Genomic DNA, 19,851 nt, shown 5'->3' with positions numbered 1-19,851 from the left:
TCTCTACTCTACAATCCCATAATTCTTCTACCTAAAAACCAGCAAGAAGGCATTCTATCCTCAATAATTTTCACTACATGTTTTAAAATGACACATAATAACTGTGGCTTGCCTCCTCAATTGGGGAGAAAACCTTTTTTTGACTTCATTCTTTTCTGGCACCTACCTCACTGTCTTTGTATCTTCCTATGTGACAGAAATCAAATACGCCCCCCCCTCCCAATGTGTAGCCTTGTTCTTTCTTTATGGTTAAATGTAACTCTGTGTCCCAGTGACAAGACTTGTGTAGGGTTTGTTTGCACAAGTGCTTTGGTAGAAGACACATCTGATGAGAAAGCTCTTCCTTTCCCCCCTGGTAACTTAGTGAATTGTCCATTTGACTATACACGGTCTTGAAGCAGAGTCCAAATGGTCTCTCCGACTGTCAGTAAGGTCTTTTAGTTCCTCTCTTTGTTAATGCCTTCTTGTTGCTGCTCCTACCATGGGTAGAGTCTGGTCAGCAAAGGCAATGAAACAGGCTTCAAGCCAAGTTATCTTTCTCAGCTCAGTTCCCACAGCTCTTAGGAAAGGCACCCTGGCAACTTCAGTTGCACTATGAGCGGATCAGAGTGCCAATATGGTAACTGGGCCTTAAGACACTGGCATCCTCATTTTAGTTCTTTTTACTGACTTCTTGGGAACCCTCTATAGCTCTCTGCTTTCTCTCTGGACTCCTCCCCATTTCTCTTCATTCAGGCTTTCTCAGAAACAAGTCTACAAACGAAATTCCTCTGAAGGTTCCATTTTTAATGGATTTCTTCCTCAAGAGAAAATGGTCATCAAAAATACTAATGATCTTGAATTTGGTATACAATATACATAAAGGACACATTAATGACTGTATTACTGGAGAGGTGATTTTTTTTTTGTCTAGAAAAATAATAGTTATTTACTGATCCACTGCATGAGTTTTAGCTAGGGTGGGTACTACATAAATTTATCCAGCATTAGCAATGGGACTCTATTAAGAATCCTAGAAAGGTCTTTCTCTTCTTCTCTCATCTTCACTTATTTCTTTCTCTGAAATTTCTTAGAAGATCTCAGATTGGAGTTGGTAGCAAAACGTAGGTTGAACATATCATATTTTCCATATTCTACTGGATAGGTATGAAATAGGAAAAACTTTTATACTCTTATCTCTCTCAATGTAGTAAGCTACCCAGGAAAATCTTGTGATTCCATTATTACTTCTCTGATCCAATATCTATATCTCTTCTTTGGCTGCCTTCATACTCATGAGAGTACTCCATAATTGATAGAGCCGAGGACCTGGATCTGGTTTTAAGACCTGAGTTTGAAAATTACCTCAGACATTAATCTGGCTTTCACGCAATAACTCTGGACTCTGATTTCCTCATTTGTGACCTGAAGGGGTTGGATGTGATGTCTTTTTTTTTTTTATAAAAACCCTTACCTTTCGTCTTGGAGTCAATACTGTGTATTGGCTCCAAGGCAGAAGAGTGGTAAGGGCTAGGCAATGGGGGTCAAGTGACTTGCCCAGGGTCACACAGCTGGGAAGTGTCTGAGGTCAGATTTGAACCTAGGACCTCCCGTCTCTAGGGCTAACTCTCAATCCACTGAGCTACCCAGCTGCCCCCGGATGTGATGTCTTCTAAAGTCCCTTCCAGCCCTAAATCTATAATCTTATGATCAACCAACCACCAATCAGGAATTTTCACCACAGCCAGTACTATTAAAGTCTAGTTGCTCAAATCTTTGTGATGGTTTGTGACTTTCACCTAGACATCTATTTATAACTATAGAAATTTGTTTTTTTGGTGAATGTTTCAATTTGTGTTTGTGATCTGTTGGATTTCACCAGTTCACAGATGGCCAGCTATTAACTGTCCATAAGCCTAAAATCCCAGCAAATGCTAGGACTGTGATCACAATTGTGGAAGAATTCTTCCTAGTGGTATTTTAGCACAATTTTAATTAGTGCAATTTGCTGAGAAGTTACTGAAAATTGGAACATTCTTTTTTGAAACAGTAGCCAATTTGAAAAATATGATAATTTTTTTGAGTAGGATCTTAATGCCTCTTAATTGTAAAAGAAAACTTTATAAAACTTCACTTAAGGAAAATGATAACATTTCATTGATATGAATTAGTATCCACTATGCTTCTAACAATGCAGAATTGATAACAGCTTGAAAAGTTTCCATAAGTTTAAAAGTACAAAAAGGATTGTAGCAAGCTTTATAAAGATGTGAATGAAAGAGCTCTGTGTGCGAGGAAAAGTGTTGAATAAAATAAAAGCATTTTTTCCATTCAACTTTGACAGGCCCTGCTTAAAGAGAACCCCTACCCCCCCTCCCCCCTTTCCAGAGATTCTCCTTTTGGGTGCTCAGCTTTGATATCTGGCTTTTGCTCAGCAACCAATGACCCTATAATTAACACTGGAGGCCTGTATCTCTCCTTTTTGACAGGCTAATTGCACATGCTCTTTAAGTGGAATTAATATTGTACGGTAATTGCATTTTGCTAGAATCCAGTTTGCTTTTTAAAAAAAATGTTTATGTCTAATAGTTATAATATTATTCTGAATAGCCTAAAGGATGACAACAATTCTGTGCATTTATATAGTTTTTTTACAGTTTACAAAGCATGTTGCCAAATATAACTTAGTTGCTTCTGAAATCCTTTCTTTTCACTATATGAACTATGGCTTTGCAAAACATCTAATGATGTTTCCACCAGATTCCCACATGTGTGCCATATATCATTCCATACAGGCCAACAAACTGTCTTGTTATAAATATCTGAAAATACAGAGGATAACTGGAGATAGCCTTCTAATGACTCACAATTAGCCCATCTGATAACTTCCCTGGGTTGCCAGATGCCCTAGAGAAACAAGATGCACTGTTGGGATCCAATAACTTACCCACAATGACAGCGGTGACAGTGAGGAGAACAAAGGCATTCCGAAATAGATAACTTTTAACATCCTCCTTTGTGATGCTCTGAACTTTCTTCTTAGCCAAGAGTGTCCGTTTTCGGACTCCTTGCTGGAATCGCTCCATTCTACCCCTCAGCTGGGGCTCTTCTCCATTACTTTTAGTCATCAGGCTTCTGGAGGTGCTATCTTCTATGAAGATTGATCAGCACTGCCAAATCTCCTCCCCAGGAAAAGCCAAGGTGCTTCTCTTCCTTAGTACCAGACAGCACAGCTGGAATACAAGAGGCACAAAATCTGTCATACACTCCAGGGATGATCAATCAGAGCTACTACTGGCTTGTCTGTAAATATCATTGCACAACATTGTCTGGAGTGGGAGAAAGAGCCTAGTGCTAAGAAGCAGCAGTATTTCTTTGGTGCCAGGCTTCAAGAATAAATAGAGTGTACATATTTTGCTTGAGTGCATGTGTGAAAATCCAGATGATGCTGGCAGGGACTCTTTTCTATTTCTTATCCTGCCATCGTATACCCGAGGTGTTTGATAAACATTTGCTGACTTATTTTGTACACATGCTGCAAATGTATTTACAATATAAAATGTCATAATATTGAAATATTCAGAAGTCTTTCTGCTATATAGATTAAATACATTGGTTTACTTTTTTTCATTGAGAAACAAATCAGAATATCATTTGGAGAGAGAGAGAGAGCTCACTTTATTACATACAATGTTATACTAGGGAAACAGAAATAGATTTTGGCAGTTTTATATGGGTAACTATTTTTTTCCATAAAAAACGTGTAAAGTACTCTGAACACATCTGTAAAGTATCAGAGGCTAGAATTCATTTTCACTTATTGTAACTATAAACTAGAAAGTCGTATTTGTCTCTGATTGCATAAAAATACACTGAGCTGGAAATTTTATCAATGATTTGCTTGATTTGGGAACTTTTTAAATGTTTTTTTTTTGGCTATTTGAACTTTATAAGGAGTTTAATATAATTTTCATTCCCAAAGTTATCATAGTTTCTAGGACCATTCATGCACTAATCATTCAAAAAACATTTAAGCAAAAACCTTGTTTCCTAGGTAGAAACCAGTATAGTCCAGGGCTTTATGCCACTGCTCTACAATATTTCCAGTTCATAGCTTATCCTTGCCAGGATGAATCCATATCAGAATTGGAAGCATCAGTGGATATCTGAGGGTGATACTGCAAATCGCCGCGGGGATGTAAATTGAAAGATTATTCAGCAGCAAAAAAATAAGTATGGAAAAGACAGCTGTCCAGCAGTTTGGACTTTTAAATAATATTGCAGGTGTGAGTGTATTAGGATAGGAGGTAGGGATGACTGTGCAGGACCCTGTTTAACAGTACTAGATAAATGCGTTGCTTGGGGGTGGAGTGAGGGGAAGCAGAGAGCGAACAGATTTTTTACTTAGCCAAGAATCTCATTCTCATTAACTTTCCAACAGATCAACTCATCTCGCTTTCCTTACCACATCTGTGGCCACAATCTGCCACCAGCCTGGCCTGAATGATAAATCCAGCCTAGGAGAGGCGGGTAGAATCGCACTGAATAGGCGATTGGAACGACGTTCAAATCCCAAAGCATGCACTTTATCTACCAAAATGGCTAGCTAGCTCACTCTCCCAACTCCTTTGCCCCGGAAAACAAAACCCTTTGGCAAAGCCAGAGGATGAAAAACGAAACTAGGCACGAGGAACAGGTATTAAACTTACGTTTAAAGATTCCGCAGTGCGTTGGAGCCCCAACAGGCAAGGAACGAGGTAAAATCCCCCAGCAGGTAGAGCGACCGCTAACAAATGCAGGGAGAGAGGGCCAGGCTGGCGCTGACACTCCGCATGTGCTCCGCTCTGAAACAGCAACTTACTATCAGGGCAACTTAAGGAAAGGGGAGGAGACTGGGATCCGGGAGAGGGGAGTAGGGGGAAAATGAAAACACCGCCGAAGAGGAGGGGAGGAGGGGGAACCCCAGGGTTTCTGGAATATTGATTAGCCTTGGCACTCTCAGGGGAGGCTCGCGCCTTTGTTTTTCCGCTTGAGACCACTTCCACGCTTTGTCAGTTCACTTTCATTGGAAATGCAAAATCAGGACCAGGAAGAATTGACGAAGAAACACACACACACACACACACACACGCACACACACACACACACACACACTAACGCACGCTCACACACACACACACACACACCACTGGAAGTCTTCATGATTAGACAGACATTCCATAGCGGACTTTCAGAACCCGAAATTTCATTACATAACATAATTTGCCTGTTTCTCTCTTAAAGAAATATGAGAGTGTGTGCTCTTTTGCTTGGCGGAACAACCGTGTTTAGCAAGTCCCTCTTTTCCAGGCTGGGGAAGGGAACCTGACTTTTTACTCCGGAGAATCTGGAACATGACCAAGTATGGAAAGCCTTGCTCCAGTTCTCCTAACTTTGCCCAAAGTTACTCAAAAACAAGATGAGACCTGCCTATAGGTTAAAACCCAATAAAACAAACAATTCAGCCCACGTTGGCAGTCCTCAATCACACACCGTCGGCAGGGGAGGGAAATACAAGCCCTCCGCCTCTTCTAATGCAGAAAATAATTTTTGAAAAAGTCCTTTCTTAAAGGCGGTGCATGTAAATGCAAAGGCCAGCTCTTCCTGGGAGGACGTTTTGGGTTTCCCAAAGGCAATTTGGGGTTGAAGTGGCTCAGATGAGAAAGGATGCTGAACTATTTTCAGTAATTCAACAAACCTCATTACAAGAGAATGTAACTTTTGGTTCTAATCCACTTTTCTCGAAAGGAAAATGGATGCGGGGCGGGGGGGGGGGGGATAGTTGTGCACACTGGGAATCAAAATCATTTTTTAAGCGTGAGTCAACCCCAAAGCCAACGACCTGTTAGGTAGAGAAAATAGTTACATGAGAATGGAAGTATAGACTAGGAATCACAGTAATCGCCCAGCGTTATTGTACATTAGATTTCAGTGTCACCTTGTGAAATCTGGCATCATTGCCTGGGGACCCAAGAGTATATTGATTCCTTTTTTTTTCTTCTATAGGCAAATTAGCAGAAGTGATGGTGAAAGGTCTTACCAGTTTCCATGACTACACTACTCTTAAAAAGAAATTAGAGAATGGGAAATGATAGAAAATGTTGCAGTTAAGAGAGGAGGAGAAGGTTTCAATGTATAATTTCAATATTATAGGCAGCTCTCAGAGAGGCACCTGCCTTTATCTTTGCCAACCAATAATTGCTCTTCATTTTAAGGAGTTGCCTGGGGCTCACAGAGATTAGATGACTTGCCCAGGGTCACACAGGTGGTACTTGCCACAGTCAGATCTTCCTGACTGGGTGGCCTGCTCACTAGCCTTAGCCATTCATCAACTCATAAAAGTTAGAAAGTAAATTATTAGCAACAGTTAAACAAAACTTCTGAATTATGCTAAGAAAGTGATTAAACTGCCAATATTTTATAATCCAGAAATCTCCCTGTTAGGAGAGGTCTTATCTATATGAAAGTATTGATAGTAGCACTTTTCCTAATGGGATAAATGTGAGGTTATTTACTCAGTAAATCAAATAAAGTTGCCCCACTCCATAGCAGTAAAACATCCAGTTGGCTAATCTCAATCATAAGATATTGACTAAGTATAAAAATTCTTTGGGAGGCTTTGGAAGAAATGAAAGATTGCCAGTCTCTTCCAGTTGGCTAATGGATTTTCCCATGCCCTCTGGGTCCTATATAAAAGTATCAAGATTGGGGGCAGCTGAATAGCTCAGTAGACTGAGAGCCAGATCCAGAGACAGGAAGTCCTGGCTTCGAATTTGGCATCAGACACTTCCTGGCTGTGTGACTCTGAGCAAGTCACTCAACCCTCATTGCTAGCCCTTAATGCTCTTCTGCCTTGAAACCAATACATAGTATTGATTCTAAGATGGAAGGTAAATTTTGTTTTGTTTTTAAAGCATCAAGATGGCTAGAATGATAATACTCTAGCAAATGAGTAGTGGTCCAGTAAAAAATAAGAATTTCTTGGAGGAAAGAAGACTTGGCTCCTGCCTTGGCTTTGGTCTCTCCCTTTTAGTTAGAAGATGACCTTGTGAGCTTCAAGAAGATCGGAGAATGTTGGACTTTCCCTCTTCTCCTTGTATTCAAGTGGCATTCAAGGGGCAGTTGATGACAGTTTCTGCTTTGGGAGCTAATAATAGATTGGATTTAATCATAGTTCCACAAAGATCCCAGTAAAGAAATTACATCATGCCTGAGGGGAACTTCTGGAGAACTTCACAAATGGGAGAGAAAGACTTCCAACAGCCAGTATGCATCCTCCAAGATTGATCCCATTTCTTTCTGGACTTCATGTACTTGTGAAAGTGTGGGTCACACGCTACTGAAAGAGATATTTCTATCAATTTATTACTTTCTCCTCTGCAAATAAATTCTTTTAAAATTTACTTAAGGTCAGTTGACTAAAATGATTCTCCATTAATAATTTTGGAAGGAAGGCTTCCTTATTTCTTAGGTATATCCTTAGAACACAGAGGAGGAGATATAATCTTTCTCCATTGTGAGACTCATTTGAGATAATGAATATAGAGTACTTTCCAAATCTTAAAGTGCTACATAAGGGTCAGTTATTGTTATTGTTATTATTTTTTTTAAACTCTTACCTTCCATTTTAGAAGCAATACTGTATATTGGTTCCGAGGCAGAAGAGCATTAAGGGTTAGTCAATAGGGGTTAAGTCACTTGCTTAGGGTCACATAGCTAGGAAGTGTCTGAGATCATATTTGAACCCAGGGCTTTCCATCTCTAGTCCTGGCTCTCAATTCACTGAACCACCTACCTATACCCTCAGTTATTATTATGATTATGATTAGCTTCCAGTTACCAGACCTTCAGTCTAGTGATGACTTCACTCCATGAGCCTTCATCTGCATTCTCACTATGCTTAAGCAGGGTTTATAGACCAATTCAGGAATATGTTAGTAAATGTTTAACATTGGGGATATCAGGAAAAAATGTATAGGCACACAACTTAAGTTTATTTTCCATTATTAACACTTTCTTAAGTCTTTGTTGTTCAGTCATTTTAGCCATGTCTGACTCTAGGTGACCTCATTTGGGATTTTTATGGCAAAGATATTGGAATGGTTTGCCATTTCCTTCTCTGGCTCATTTTACAGATGAGGAACTGAGGTGAATGTGGTAAGTGATTTACACAGACTAACCTAGTCAACTAGTAAGTGTCTGAGGCAAGATATGAATTCAGGAAGATGAGAATTCTTGACTCTAGGCTCAGTATTTGATCTATTATACCACCTGGCTGCCCCTTTCTTAAATCTAAAAACCAATAAAACAATAAATCAAACCCTGATTTGCAGTTATTGCCAATTTTTGAGATAGAAATTGTTCACAATAATTTAACAAAAGGCTCTGGCAAGCCAAATGGATCCCTGAATGGCACCCCGTGAAAATGGAAGTTGGAATAAGGATCTTCAAGGATATTGTAGGAAAGAAATGGAAATCAAGAAGGTACTTCACAAATGAAACAGAATATTATTGCATTGTAAGAAATATATATTATGAGAATGCCAAGCAACTTGGAAATATTTTATGAAACTGATACAGAATGAAATAAGGACCAGAGAAATAATATATACAATGAATATTTTTAAAATGGCCATAATAATAACTTGTACTTATATAGTGCTTACTATATTCCAGAAACTGTACTTCACAAATATCTCTTTTGATACTCACAGCAATCGTAGGAGCTAGGTGCTATTATTATCTTTGTTTTATAGATGAAGAAACTTCTCTTAAGTCTACCAGTTAATTATATTTTTATTTTTGTTTCATATTTAATTCTATCTTCCCAACTAGGATATAAGCTTCCTGTGACCAGCACAGCATCTTTACCCTGTCTCTCTTATCTTTCTTCTGTATAATAATAGCATATAGCATAGCACTTTGGAGTAGTTAAATTCAAGAGTTAGTTTGAACCAAGAGAATCTGGCCTCATAAAATGGGGACATTAATGCATTGCTGGTGGAGTTGTGAAATGATCCAACCATTCTGGAAGACAATTTGGAACTTTAACCAAAGGGCTTTAAATGACTTCCTGCCCTTTGATCCAGACACACCACTGCTGGGTTTATACCCCAAAGAGATAGATAATAAGGAAAAAGACTTGGACAAAAATATTTACAGCCACATTCTTTGTGGTGGCAAAAAAATGGAAAATGAGGGGCTGCCCTTCAATTGGGGAATGGCTGAACAAATTGTGGTATATGTTGGTGATGGAATACTATTGAGCTCAATATGAAAAATGAAATGGGGGAATTCCATGTGAATTGGAACGACCTCCAGAAACTGATGCAGTTAAAGGAGCAGAACCAGGAGAATATTGTGCACAGAGGCTGATACATTGTGGTACAATCAAATGTAATGGACTTCTCTACCATTAGCAATGCAATGATCCAGGACAATTCTTAAGGACTTATGAGAAAGAACACTATCCAACATCCAGAAAGAATTCTTTAAAAACAAATTCTATCCTTAGGTAGGGAAAGCATTAATGATCCCTAAAGAGCCTTAATAGTTGACCTGCTCATGTTTTTTGTTGGTATGCCTTGTTTCCATTCCCCAGGGAGCTTTGAGAAGAATTCCAAAATTTTGGCAGAGTATTAAGAAATGAGCTGCATCAGGAGCTGAGGGTTGTAGGTTTGCACTCTACTATCGACTCTTTCACAGAGAAAAGTTTCGCTCTCACTGGGGCAAGTTTGTGGAGTTCTCAAATTCTCTTTGGCAAAATGAGGGGTTAGATTAGATAAGGTTCCTGCTGTGCTTTCCAGTTTTTAATTGAAGGGCCCCTCAGAATGCTCTCCTTTACTAGACAGGTATGAGAAGAAGCTGCTGCCCATCATTTGGACCAACATTGATATGGGGAGTAACGATTACCCCTTTCTTTCCTGAACACTAATGCTTGTTTAGAAACTATTTCAGTATTTTCTATTGAGGACACTTTGTGGGAGCCTGGGGAAGTAATTGAGAAGGGAAGTAAAGTTTTGCTAGGTGCAATAAAATCTAATGAGAAAATGAGATGGAGTCTTATGTTCAAAGTTCATGTCAGTTACAAGGTTTCAGTCCTGGTGAAGGGAGTCCTGGGAATTCCTTCTTCCTAGCACCTTCAGGAAGAAAGGCCAAAAATGTATTTTAGATAAGCTGCTGATTGAAAGCATTGTTCTACCCATTTATTTGACTTTACAAGTGAGGCAAACTTTTTATTTTTATAGCATTTTCTCTCTCTCTTGAAATCTAAAGGAAAGGCAGACTGGCATATTGAAGACTCTTTAACATATACACCCTTTCATTTAAAGTGATTAAAGAGGCAGAAAGGAAATTTCATTAATCTTAACAGTAAGGCAGGAAAGTAACTGCATATCATCATAGTGGTTGATGTTCTGTGAAAATCTGGTGAAGTTTTCTTAGATAATTTGGGGAATAAAATTTAAGTCATTAAATGTTTTCTTTGGGGTGGGGGGACAGAATGGGGTAGCCATCAAAAGATGAAGCATTCATCTTTTCTTGGCTACACAGGGTATGTAGACTGTAGTCAATTCCATAAGAACAATGGCCAAATGCTGCACAGAATAAAAAAATTGACTTACTGGAATGTTGGAATATTTAGTTAATTATGTTTTGATATATAATATATAACTTCAGATTTTACCATAAAGCTCTTTTTTATGTTAACTAGATGAAAATCCTTCTAAAACACATGAGTCTAGCCATGCTTTTTGTAGTGGCAAAAAAATGGAAAATAAGGGGGTGTTCCTAGATTGGGGAATGGCTGAACAAATTGTGGTATATGGGTGATGGAATACTATTGTGCTCAAAGGAATAATGAACTGGAGGAATTCCATGTGAACTGGAACGACCTCCAGGAATTGATACAGAGTGAGAGGAGCAGAAGCAGGAGAACACTGGACACAGAAACATGGGGCGATTATATGTAATAGACTTTGCTACTGATAGCAATGCAATGATCCAGGCCAATCCTGAGGGACTTATGAGAAAGTGCGCTATTCATAACTAGAGAAAGATTTGTGGAAGCAGAAACACAGAAGAAAAACATTAGATTTTTCTCTTGTTTATATGGGTATTGGATGTAGGGTTTTGGTTTTTAAAAGTTTATTACAAAAATGAACAATATGATGATAGTTATCAAATGATAACCATGTATAACCCAGTAGAATTGCTTGTCAGCTCTGGGAGGGGAGAGGGAAAGAGAGGAGAGAAAGAACAGGAAACATGTAACCATGGAAAAATACTTAAATAAAAAATAAAATAAAACTAACAAAATGCATGAGTACATGTGCTTTTTTAAAAGTAATATTTTATTTCCAATTACATGTAAATATAATTTTTAATATTCAGTTTCTAACATTTTGCATTCCAAATTCTTTCTCCCTCCTTGGCTCCTCATAAGATGGTAGGCAATTGACATTGGTTATTTATGTACAATCATGCAAAACATATTTTCTTATTAGTCATGTTGTAGAAGAAGACACATATTTTAAAAATTCATGAAGAAAATAAAGGGGAAATTGGCATACTTTCATCTGCATTCTTCATCAGTTTTTTTTCTTTGGAGGTGAATAACATTTTTCATCATGAGTTCTTTGGAATTATCTTGGATCATTGTACTGCTGAGCTGTTTTTCTTTTCTTTTAAAAAATATCAACTAGTGTGAGCATTTATTATTTTCCCTCCCATTGACCCTGTTGAATAACTTTTTAAAAAGAGAAAAAAAACTGTCATAATAAATATGCTTTGTTAGTAAAACAAATTCCCATATTGGCCACGTCCAAAGTTACATGTCTCATTCTACATTTTGAGTCTTTCATTTTCTGGCAGATGGTAGACAGTTCCATTTTCAGTGTTCTAGATGAGTCTACATTCCTAGTTTAGTAAATGGAAAATTCTGAAAATAATTTCATCTTTCTTTAATATTCATTATTTTATTGTATTTTAGGGTCTTACATAGAATCCACTGAAAAGTTGTTGGAGAATGTTGTTCTGAATTTGTACAAATTGCAGGAAAAGATCTGGAAATTGGTTTTTTAAACAATAAATCCTCAATATCAGGTTGTGCTTTAAAAAGAATTGAAAGTATACCCTTCTCCCCTGCCTCCTATAACTCATTCCATCCCCCACCCCTTCCCAGCTCTGGTCAATTTAAAGTTCTGGTTCATTGGTTTTGGGTTATTATAAACACTTTTGAAATGCAATGAATTCTGCTGTAGACAGATTAGTTGTAATTTAGCCATATGTGAAAGCCTTTATAATAATACGTTCATCACAGGATGGCTGGAAATAATATAAGGGAGAGTATAAATTCTCTCCCTTGGACTTCACATGGGTTTCTCTCTTTAACACATCTCAATAAGTCTACTAAAAATAAAAAAGGGCTCCCTTGTGAAATATGGATTTCACAAGCGCAATATGTGAAAATTCTTATTGTAAAATGTCATTCTCCTTCAGCTGTTGGGCATGGGATAGACCTCAAGGGGATCTGAGTTTTAATTTGGGGAAAGAATGGAGTTCTCATTAGGGTTAATGACAATGAATGCTTTTGAGATATATCTCAACACCTTTTCTTCTCACTTCTCCAAAGATATTTTACAGAAAAAACAGAGACGATAATCTAGATTGCTTAGAAATAAAAAATCAGTCTTTGGAATGTGATTAAAAAAAAAAGAATTATTAGCACCCTTTTTGGTTGGTAGAGAGCTGAGACAAATGACATTTCAGTCCTGCCTCTCTTCCCCGTCAGTATTTTTATCTGGATGAAATGAGGTTAAAATGAACTTTGGAATAGGAGGGCGGTCTGGAATAGGCAAAGAAATTTCAGAGCAGGCATGTGTTAAAAGGTGGATTCCCACACTTTGCCTGGGTATTTGTGGATGGTTGGAGGAAATCATTGGTCCAGACACCTCCCCAAATAGCTCAAATTTATGTAGAGCTCAAAATGTTTAACAGGCATTATATATGTTCATAATGGTAAGTTGGAGGACAGTACATACCTGAATTGGCTAAATATAGAATTTCAAATGCGAAAGAAGAAAAATGAGTCCAGGGAAGGGATGATGGCTGAGGAGAATAGACAAGATATGGAGGGATGGAGGGGGTGTAGTGAGCATGGAAAGTAGATTTCAGAAGAGTAAAGCAGAGGACAAGATGGAGAAGTCAGGAAACTATGATTAGAGAAGGGAATTTCTGAGATCAAGGTCAGGTAACTGGAAGAGTTTGGAGGGTAATGATGTCTGAGACATGGCTACTCCCATATGTGACTGAGGAAAAGTCAAAGTGTAAATTATATCAGTGCCCTTAGGTATGAAGATTTGGAAAACTAAGAAGCTCGAGAGAGTATTGGAGCACAGCCCTGCACTGCCACCTACCTGCTGGACATCTGCACCTTGATGTAAATTTAAGTTGAAGAGCTAGATGCTAGGGTTGGAGAGGTGATCAGTTTCTATCACCTAATTTTGAGTAGCAAGCATTTATTAAGTGCTTACCATGTGCCAGGCACTGTGTTCAGTTCTGGAAATACAAAAATAAGCAAAAAAGAGAATCTCTGCTCATAAGGAGCTTACATTAATGTGGGAAGACAACACAAAAAAAGAGCTGAAAGGAAGGAAGGAAGGAAGGAAGGAAGGAAGGAAGGAAGGAAGGAAGAAAGGAAGGAAGGAAGGAAGGAAGGAAGGGGGGAGGAAGGAAGGTAGGTAGGTAGGGAGAGAGGGAGGAAGGGAGGAAAGGAAAGAATAGAGGAAGAGAGGGAGGGAGGGAGGAAGGAAGGAAGGAAGGAAGGAAGGAAGGAAGGAAGGAAGGAAGGAAGGAAGGAAGGAAAGGAGAGAGAGGGAGGGAGGGAGGAAGGGAGGAAGGATGGAAGGAAGGAAGGGAGGGAGGAAGGGAGGAAGGGAGGAAGGGAGGATGGAAGGGAGGAAGGGAAGAAGGAAGGGAGGAAGGGAGGAAGGAAGAAATGAAGGAAGGAAGGAAGAAAGGAAGGAAGGAAGGAAGGAAGGAAGGAAGGAAGGAAGGAAGGGAGGGAAGGAGGAAAGGAGCAAAGAAGAAAAGAAGCAAAGAAGGAAACAAGCATTCATTAAGTGTTTAATCTGAGTCAAGTATTGTGCTACATAGTAGAGGGAAGAATGGGGAAGGTGGAAATGTTTTTCCAGAGTGTCGGTTGCTACTGAACCTGGTTAGAAGTGAGCTTGGCAGGATTCAGTGCTTCCTCAAATGAATGTTCTGAAGAGGAACTCATTTGTCTGAGGAAGAAGAAGCTGCAGAAATGGAAGCAGCCTTTTAATGAGAAGACCACTGAACAGAGTGGGAAAAGAAGCCTCAAGGCAGGAGTTGAGCTGGATTAGAGGAATATTTAGCTGAGAAATTCTCTCTAAATGAATAGGTATACGGTAAAAGAAAGCAGGACTCCATTTAAAAAGGGGAAAACTAAAACTCAATCTATAACTCATATAGCAGGGTTAATTGAAGGATGTGTTCCAGTCAATCCAATAATGGATAGAATACCAAGAATATAACTGCTAAAGCATGATTGTTCCTTCTAAGTCCTTCAATGAGAATGCATGGCTTGGCACAATAGATTGGTTACTGGGCCTTGAGTCAGAAGACCTAATTTCAAATCTACTCTCAGACACTTACTAGTTCTGTGACTGGGTAGGGCATTTAATTGGTCTACCTGATTCTCCTCAACTAAAATGAGGATAATCGTACCTATCTCATATGGTTGTTGTAAGGATCAAAGGAGATAATATTTGCAAAGTGCTTGGCACACCCTGGAACATAATAGATCATGATTAATAAACACTTTTCCCATTTCTTCAGGCAAACTGTTAATATAGAAGGGAAAATTGGGGCATATAGATCCACAGCTGTTGATACCTCTAATCACCATTAAAAAAATTTTTTTTAAAGCCTATGATTTTTTCTTCCCTGACATTGCTTCTTCTTTCAGATTCCTTAAGAATTATTCTCTCAAGCCCTTCAAAATTATGTGGTTTCCAGCATGAAATTGTACTTGCTCTAGTCTAGTTGCTTTCCCATCTCTTTTTTTAGTATCATTTCCATTTTTTTCTAGTAGCACATAGAGGGCTATGATGTGGGAATCCAAATGTGGCACCCCTATCTCTGATGGTAAAAAGAATTTATTATAAATATGTTCAATTTTTTTTGTTATTGCTGCTCATTATCTTCTTTCTGGTTTTATTCTTTAATACTCTAGGACTATGTTGGTGAACCTATGATACAAGTGCTGGAGGGGGCTACCCTCCTTTTCCCCTCCACACACACCTGAGGACATTTTTCACATGATCCGCCCCTCTGCTCAGCTGCCCATTGGGAGTGCTCCCTCCCTCCCTTATATGGAGTAAGGGGGGGTCCACATGCAACAAGAAGGTTGCAATTTGGGCACTCAGTCTCTAAAAAGTTCACTATCACTGCTCTAGGATAACTTTACTTAGTTGATTCTCTTACTCAGCTTTCTTTAAATTGTTTTTTTTTCCCTCCACTGCTACATGTTTGATGAGGAATAGTGATAAGATCTTGCCTGTCATATGACTTAGCAAAGAGTTAATATTCTACACCAGTTTTGCCCTTTGGCTACCATGTATGCATGGCAAGTAAGAATTTTATGACTAAAGTGATATTTAGCCTCTTTTGGTCTCATTGTGTCTTTTCCTCTTTCCTAATTCCATTTTTCATCATCAGTAGTTTAAGTACATCAGGATAGTGGCATTTTAATAGACTATTATATCTTATTTTTATTATTCCAGTTTTGTAACAGTTTTGGTCTTTGTTCCAATAAGTTGATTCTCTTAACACAGACAACTGATTCTGGAATGACTCCCACATCAGTAACAAATCCTTTCCTGTCCATTAAAATAAAATCAACCTGATTTTGTTGTAGTGTCATTAAGAACTTTCACGTGTAGATATCTGATTCTTTTCTCAAAGAAAATATCAGTTACATATGTATAAGGCTGCTGGGTAGTCTACAAGTCTCTTTCTTTGTTAATGATCCATATTTTCCAATATTTCTCATCATCTTAACTTTTTCTCATATTTGTATGAAATGATCAAATAATTGACTATTTGATTTAATTTAAATCCTATCTAATTCCTTATAGAATTTCTCTACCACTTGTATCAGATTGGCACATAAACTATAATTTCTTTTACAATGATTTTTTTACCAAAACATCATAAACTGATGACTGAAAGTCCTATAAAATAATATTTCTTGTGATCTTTGAATTCACAGTAAAACTTCTTTATTTATCTCTCATAGAAGAATCTGTGAGTCATTGCTTGATTTAACTATGATGTCTTTCTTTTGGTTTTGTTTATAGCAATAATGTCAAGATTTAAACAATTCAGTTCCTCCAGTGGTATGTCTGTACATGTCAATGGACAAGGATATCATCATATCTGGACTGACAACAGCTCTACATTTAAGTTTATATATAGATGAAAACTGTGTGATTCTCAGCACACTTTGTTCCCCTTTCTTTTCTTGAATCCTTTACCTTCTGTCTTAGAATCAATATTGTGTGTTGGTTTCAAGACAGAAGAATGTTAAGGGCTAGGCAATGGGGGTTAAGTGACTTGCCCAGGATCACATTGCTAGATCTGTTTCCTTTTCTGTCAACTAATACTGAAAAGCCAGAAGGGGTTAAACCAGAACTATGAGCCATTTTATGTTTTTCTTTGTTTCATAGGTTGTGATTATCTTGTTTTATGGAACCCCCAAATATACCTTTGTCCCTTGGGAACTTGCCTTTGGGGAAGGTCCAGACTGACCCTTCTTTTAGGCTGAACAATAAACCTAGTATTAATACTCCAAAATAGGAGAGCATTTCTCCCTTATTTTAGTCATTTCCCTCTTTTCTTCTGTTATGGCCAGTTTTCTATAATCATGAAAGGCAAATCAGCAAAAGCTAAAATATGAAGGAATCGAAGATGCAGGTATGTAGAATTTTAGCCATTCAAACAATCAAGCAGATAAATTATGAGTTTAGTTATCAGTAGGAAAGAAATAATCTATGGTCTTGTTAGTCCAGACAGAAAGTCATTTACTGGGATGTGTTTTAATGTAAAATTATTTAACATTAATAGAGAGAAAACATATCCTAAAGGTGCACAAGAATTAAAGGAATCTGAAAATGTTAAGATAATAGTTAATATGAATGAAGTGTCCAATCCATTTGAGCATGGTTATGATTGTTAATGTGATTAACAATCATAATAATAAGCAATTAAATAATAAGCAATTAAAATGAAAATATATTGTTTTAGATCCTCAGCATTTCATTCTCCAAAAGAGGGAAATGAGAATGTTGAATTTAAGGGAAGTGAAATATCTTAATTATTGAATTTAATTTTAATTTTGAGATTTTTGAATTTTAATTTAAAAATTGTTTTGAAACTTTAATTGTCATACAAGCATTCTTAATATCGTTTGGGGTTTTAAAATAAGATGCTCAATTAGAATTTTATTTAGTATTAGCTGGTATTTTATTTCTTTTCCACAAATGGTGAGTGGGGTCATTTCCAGGTTTACAAACCTTGATAAATCTGTGATGTGGATTTTTTTTAGCTTTTATATTTCCTTAGTTTGTATCTATTTTTAATGTTGCTTTTATTATGCAATTACTTTGGTATTTTAAGGCAAACTATACTTTCTGAGCAAGTATAGCTTATATATATTTATACTTGGTATAAATGGATTTTATTAGAAATAATGTTAAAAGCTAGCTAATGAGGTTACTTTTAATATTTTTCAAAGCATTAGCATCAAACATTTCAATCCGCCAACATTACTAAATGTCTGTTGTGGCTGAAAGCATAATTTAGTCCTATGTAATATGTAATATGTAATTGTGAGCAAATATCCAGAGTCAATCGGTTCCTATTAGAGAATTTGGTTATACATTTTTCACATTTTCTTTTCTTGCTATGAAACTGTTCCAAGAACCTGTCTAAAAAGAAGGACACAGAAGCCTACATCTGGACCCATATGACTTGAAAGACATGACAGACCTTGGGAAGTGGGTTGTTTTGATTGTTAATATTTTGCTGAAGATAGAGTGCTTGTCTTCTGGCTAACTGTCAATGCATCGCTGAAGATGGGGAGTGCCCCCAGATGGCAATTGTCCATGCTTATGACCCTTGTCTACTTCTCTCTTGGGCACACTGTCCTTTTGTCCTTTTGTTGTGGTCAATGGCAGGATTGCTCTGTCCAAAAGAGGGAAATGATGACCTTGTTTTGTGGAACCCCCAAATTTACCTTTGTCTCTTGGGAACTTGCCTTCCAGGAAGTCCCAGACTGAAATCATTGCCTACTTTGTCCTGATTAAAGACTTGTTCTTTCTAAATATTTTGGTGGTTCTGTATTTTTCAGGGTTGACAGTTGCCATGACGAAATAACTCAACAGGTGGTCAACCTGGTGGTGATGAGTATTTCCTTAGCTAATCTGGTCCTCTGAAAAGAGACTTAGTCTGTTGTCACAACTATTTTTGAAGACTTTCTGCAATGTCAGTTTCTGCTAGAGCTTGCCCTCTACTGGGCATAGTTTTTAGAACTGAGGGTCACTTCCATGTCATAATACAACAGAATAGGACTTTGTGGGATCAAGTAGGTCATTCACCACAGAGGTACCAAAATAATCTTCTAATGTCATAGGTCTGACTATGTCTCTCATGCTCAGAAAACATCTGGTGGCTCTCTGTTGCCTCTAGAATAAAATATAAACTCTGACATCAAGGACCTTCCACACTCTGGGTTTACATGCCTCTCCAGGCTTATTTTAAACTCCCTTTCTAAGTCGCAGTCAAACCCACACACCAGTTGGCTTACCATTCTATCTCTTGTTGCTGTACCTCCCTCCATATGAATTGTTCCCCAGGCTTGGGATCAATAGATCCTTTTCTGGCCCTGTCTCCCACTCTTCTGTTTCCTAATTAGAATTTCAAGATCAAGGGCAAAACAATAATAAAAAATAGACTCATCCAGTTTTTAAATTGAAAATTAATTAATTTTGTTAAAATTAACTTTGGAGCCTAAATTTCCTAATTTCCAAAATGAGGATACCAATATTTGCATTGTGTGACTCACAAGTTATTGTGAAGATCAAATGAGACGATTTATTTACTTTATATAGTCTCGTTTTAGCTTTAAAGAATTTTGTCTTTACTGATGTCTTTTATTGTAAAATTACAGTCTTTTTTGAAAATGGTGTTCAGGATCCCCATTTTCCACCATCATTAACAAAAGAAAACAATGAATAGCAATTAAATAAAACAAATGAGCAGTGGTCTGAAAATATGTACAAGACCAGTCCCCCTCACCTTCTGGTGTTCTGGAAAGTTGTCTTTCATTTTATAGTCTAAGAGAGCAAGATTGGTTATTTTAATTATTCATAGTTGAGCTTCTTTTTGATGTTCTTTTCATTTACATGCTACATCAGTTCATATACGTCTTCTAATATTCCTTATTTCTCATGGGACAATAATGGCATACATGAGACAATTTATAAAGCACCCATTATTATACAATGTTTTCTTTGATGCCATTAGTGTTGAGAGCTCCTAACTTTTATGAACACTGGAAACATCTAGGTTGATAAATCTCAGAGCCTTTCCTGGAGCACCTAGTAGTTAAGTGACTTGCCCGGTCTTGCAGTTACTAAATGTAGGAAGGAAAATGAGCCTTGACTTCAAGATTCAAAGCTCAGCAATCTACTGAATCAAATTGCCCTCTCTTCATTCAAAAATTAATTAATTGATTTTTGTTGATTACAT

General features: G+C 37.6%; 1 protein-coding gene across 1 annotated transcript in view; it reads right to left on the bottom strand.

The window, feature by feature from the left end:
• SLC1A3 (solute carrier family 1 member 3) overlaps positions 1–5,351 on the bottom strand; it is a 113,123-nt gene extending 107,772 nt beyond the window's left edge. The window contains exons 1-2 of the mRNA XM_001365098.5: positions 4,689–5,351; positions 2,927–3,212 (exon numbers count right to left, since the gene is read on the bottom strand). Of these exons, the coding sequence (XP_001365135.1) occupies positions 2,927–3,107 (181 nt within the window). The 5' untranslated portion in view covers positions 3,108–3,212; positions 4,689–5,351. The remainder of the gene's footprint in view (positions 1–2,926; positions 3,213–4,688) is intronic.
• Positions 5,352–19,851: the final 14,500 nt, after the last annotated feature.

The sequence above is a fragment of the Monodelphis domestica genome, chromosome 3, assembly GCF_027887165.1.
Source record: "Monodelphis domestica isolate mMonDom1 chromosome 3, mMonDom1.pri, whole genome shotgun sequence".
NCBI classification, from domain to species: Eukaryota; Metazoa; Chordata; class Mammalia; order Didelphimorphia; family Didelphidae; genus Monodelphis; species Monodelphis domestica.
This window is presented reverse-complemented; position numbering and strand designations above follow the sequence as displayed.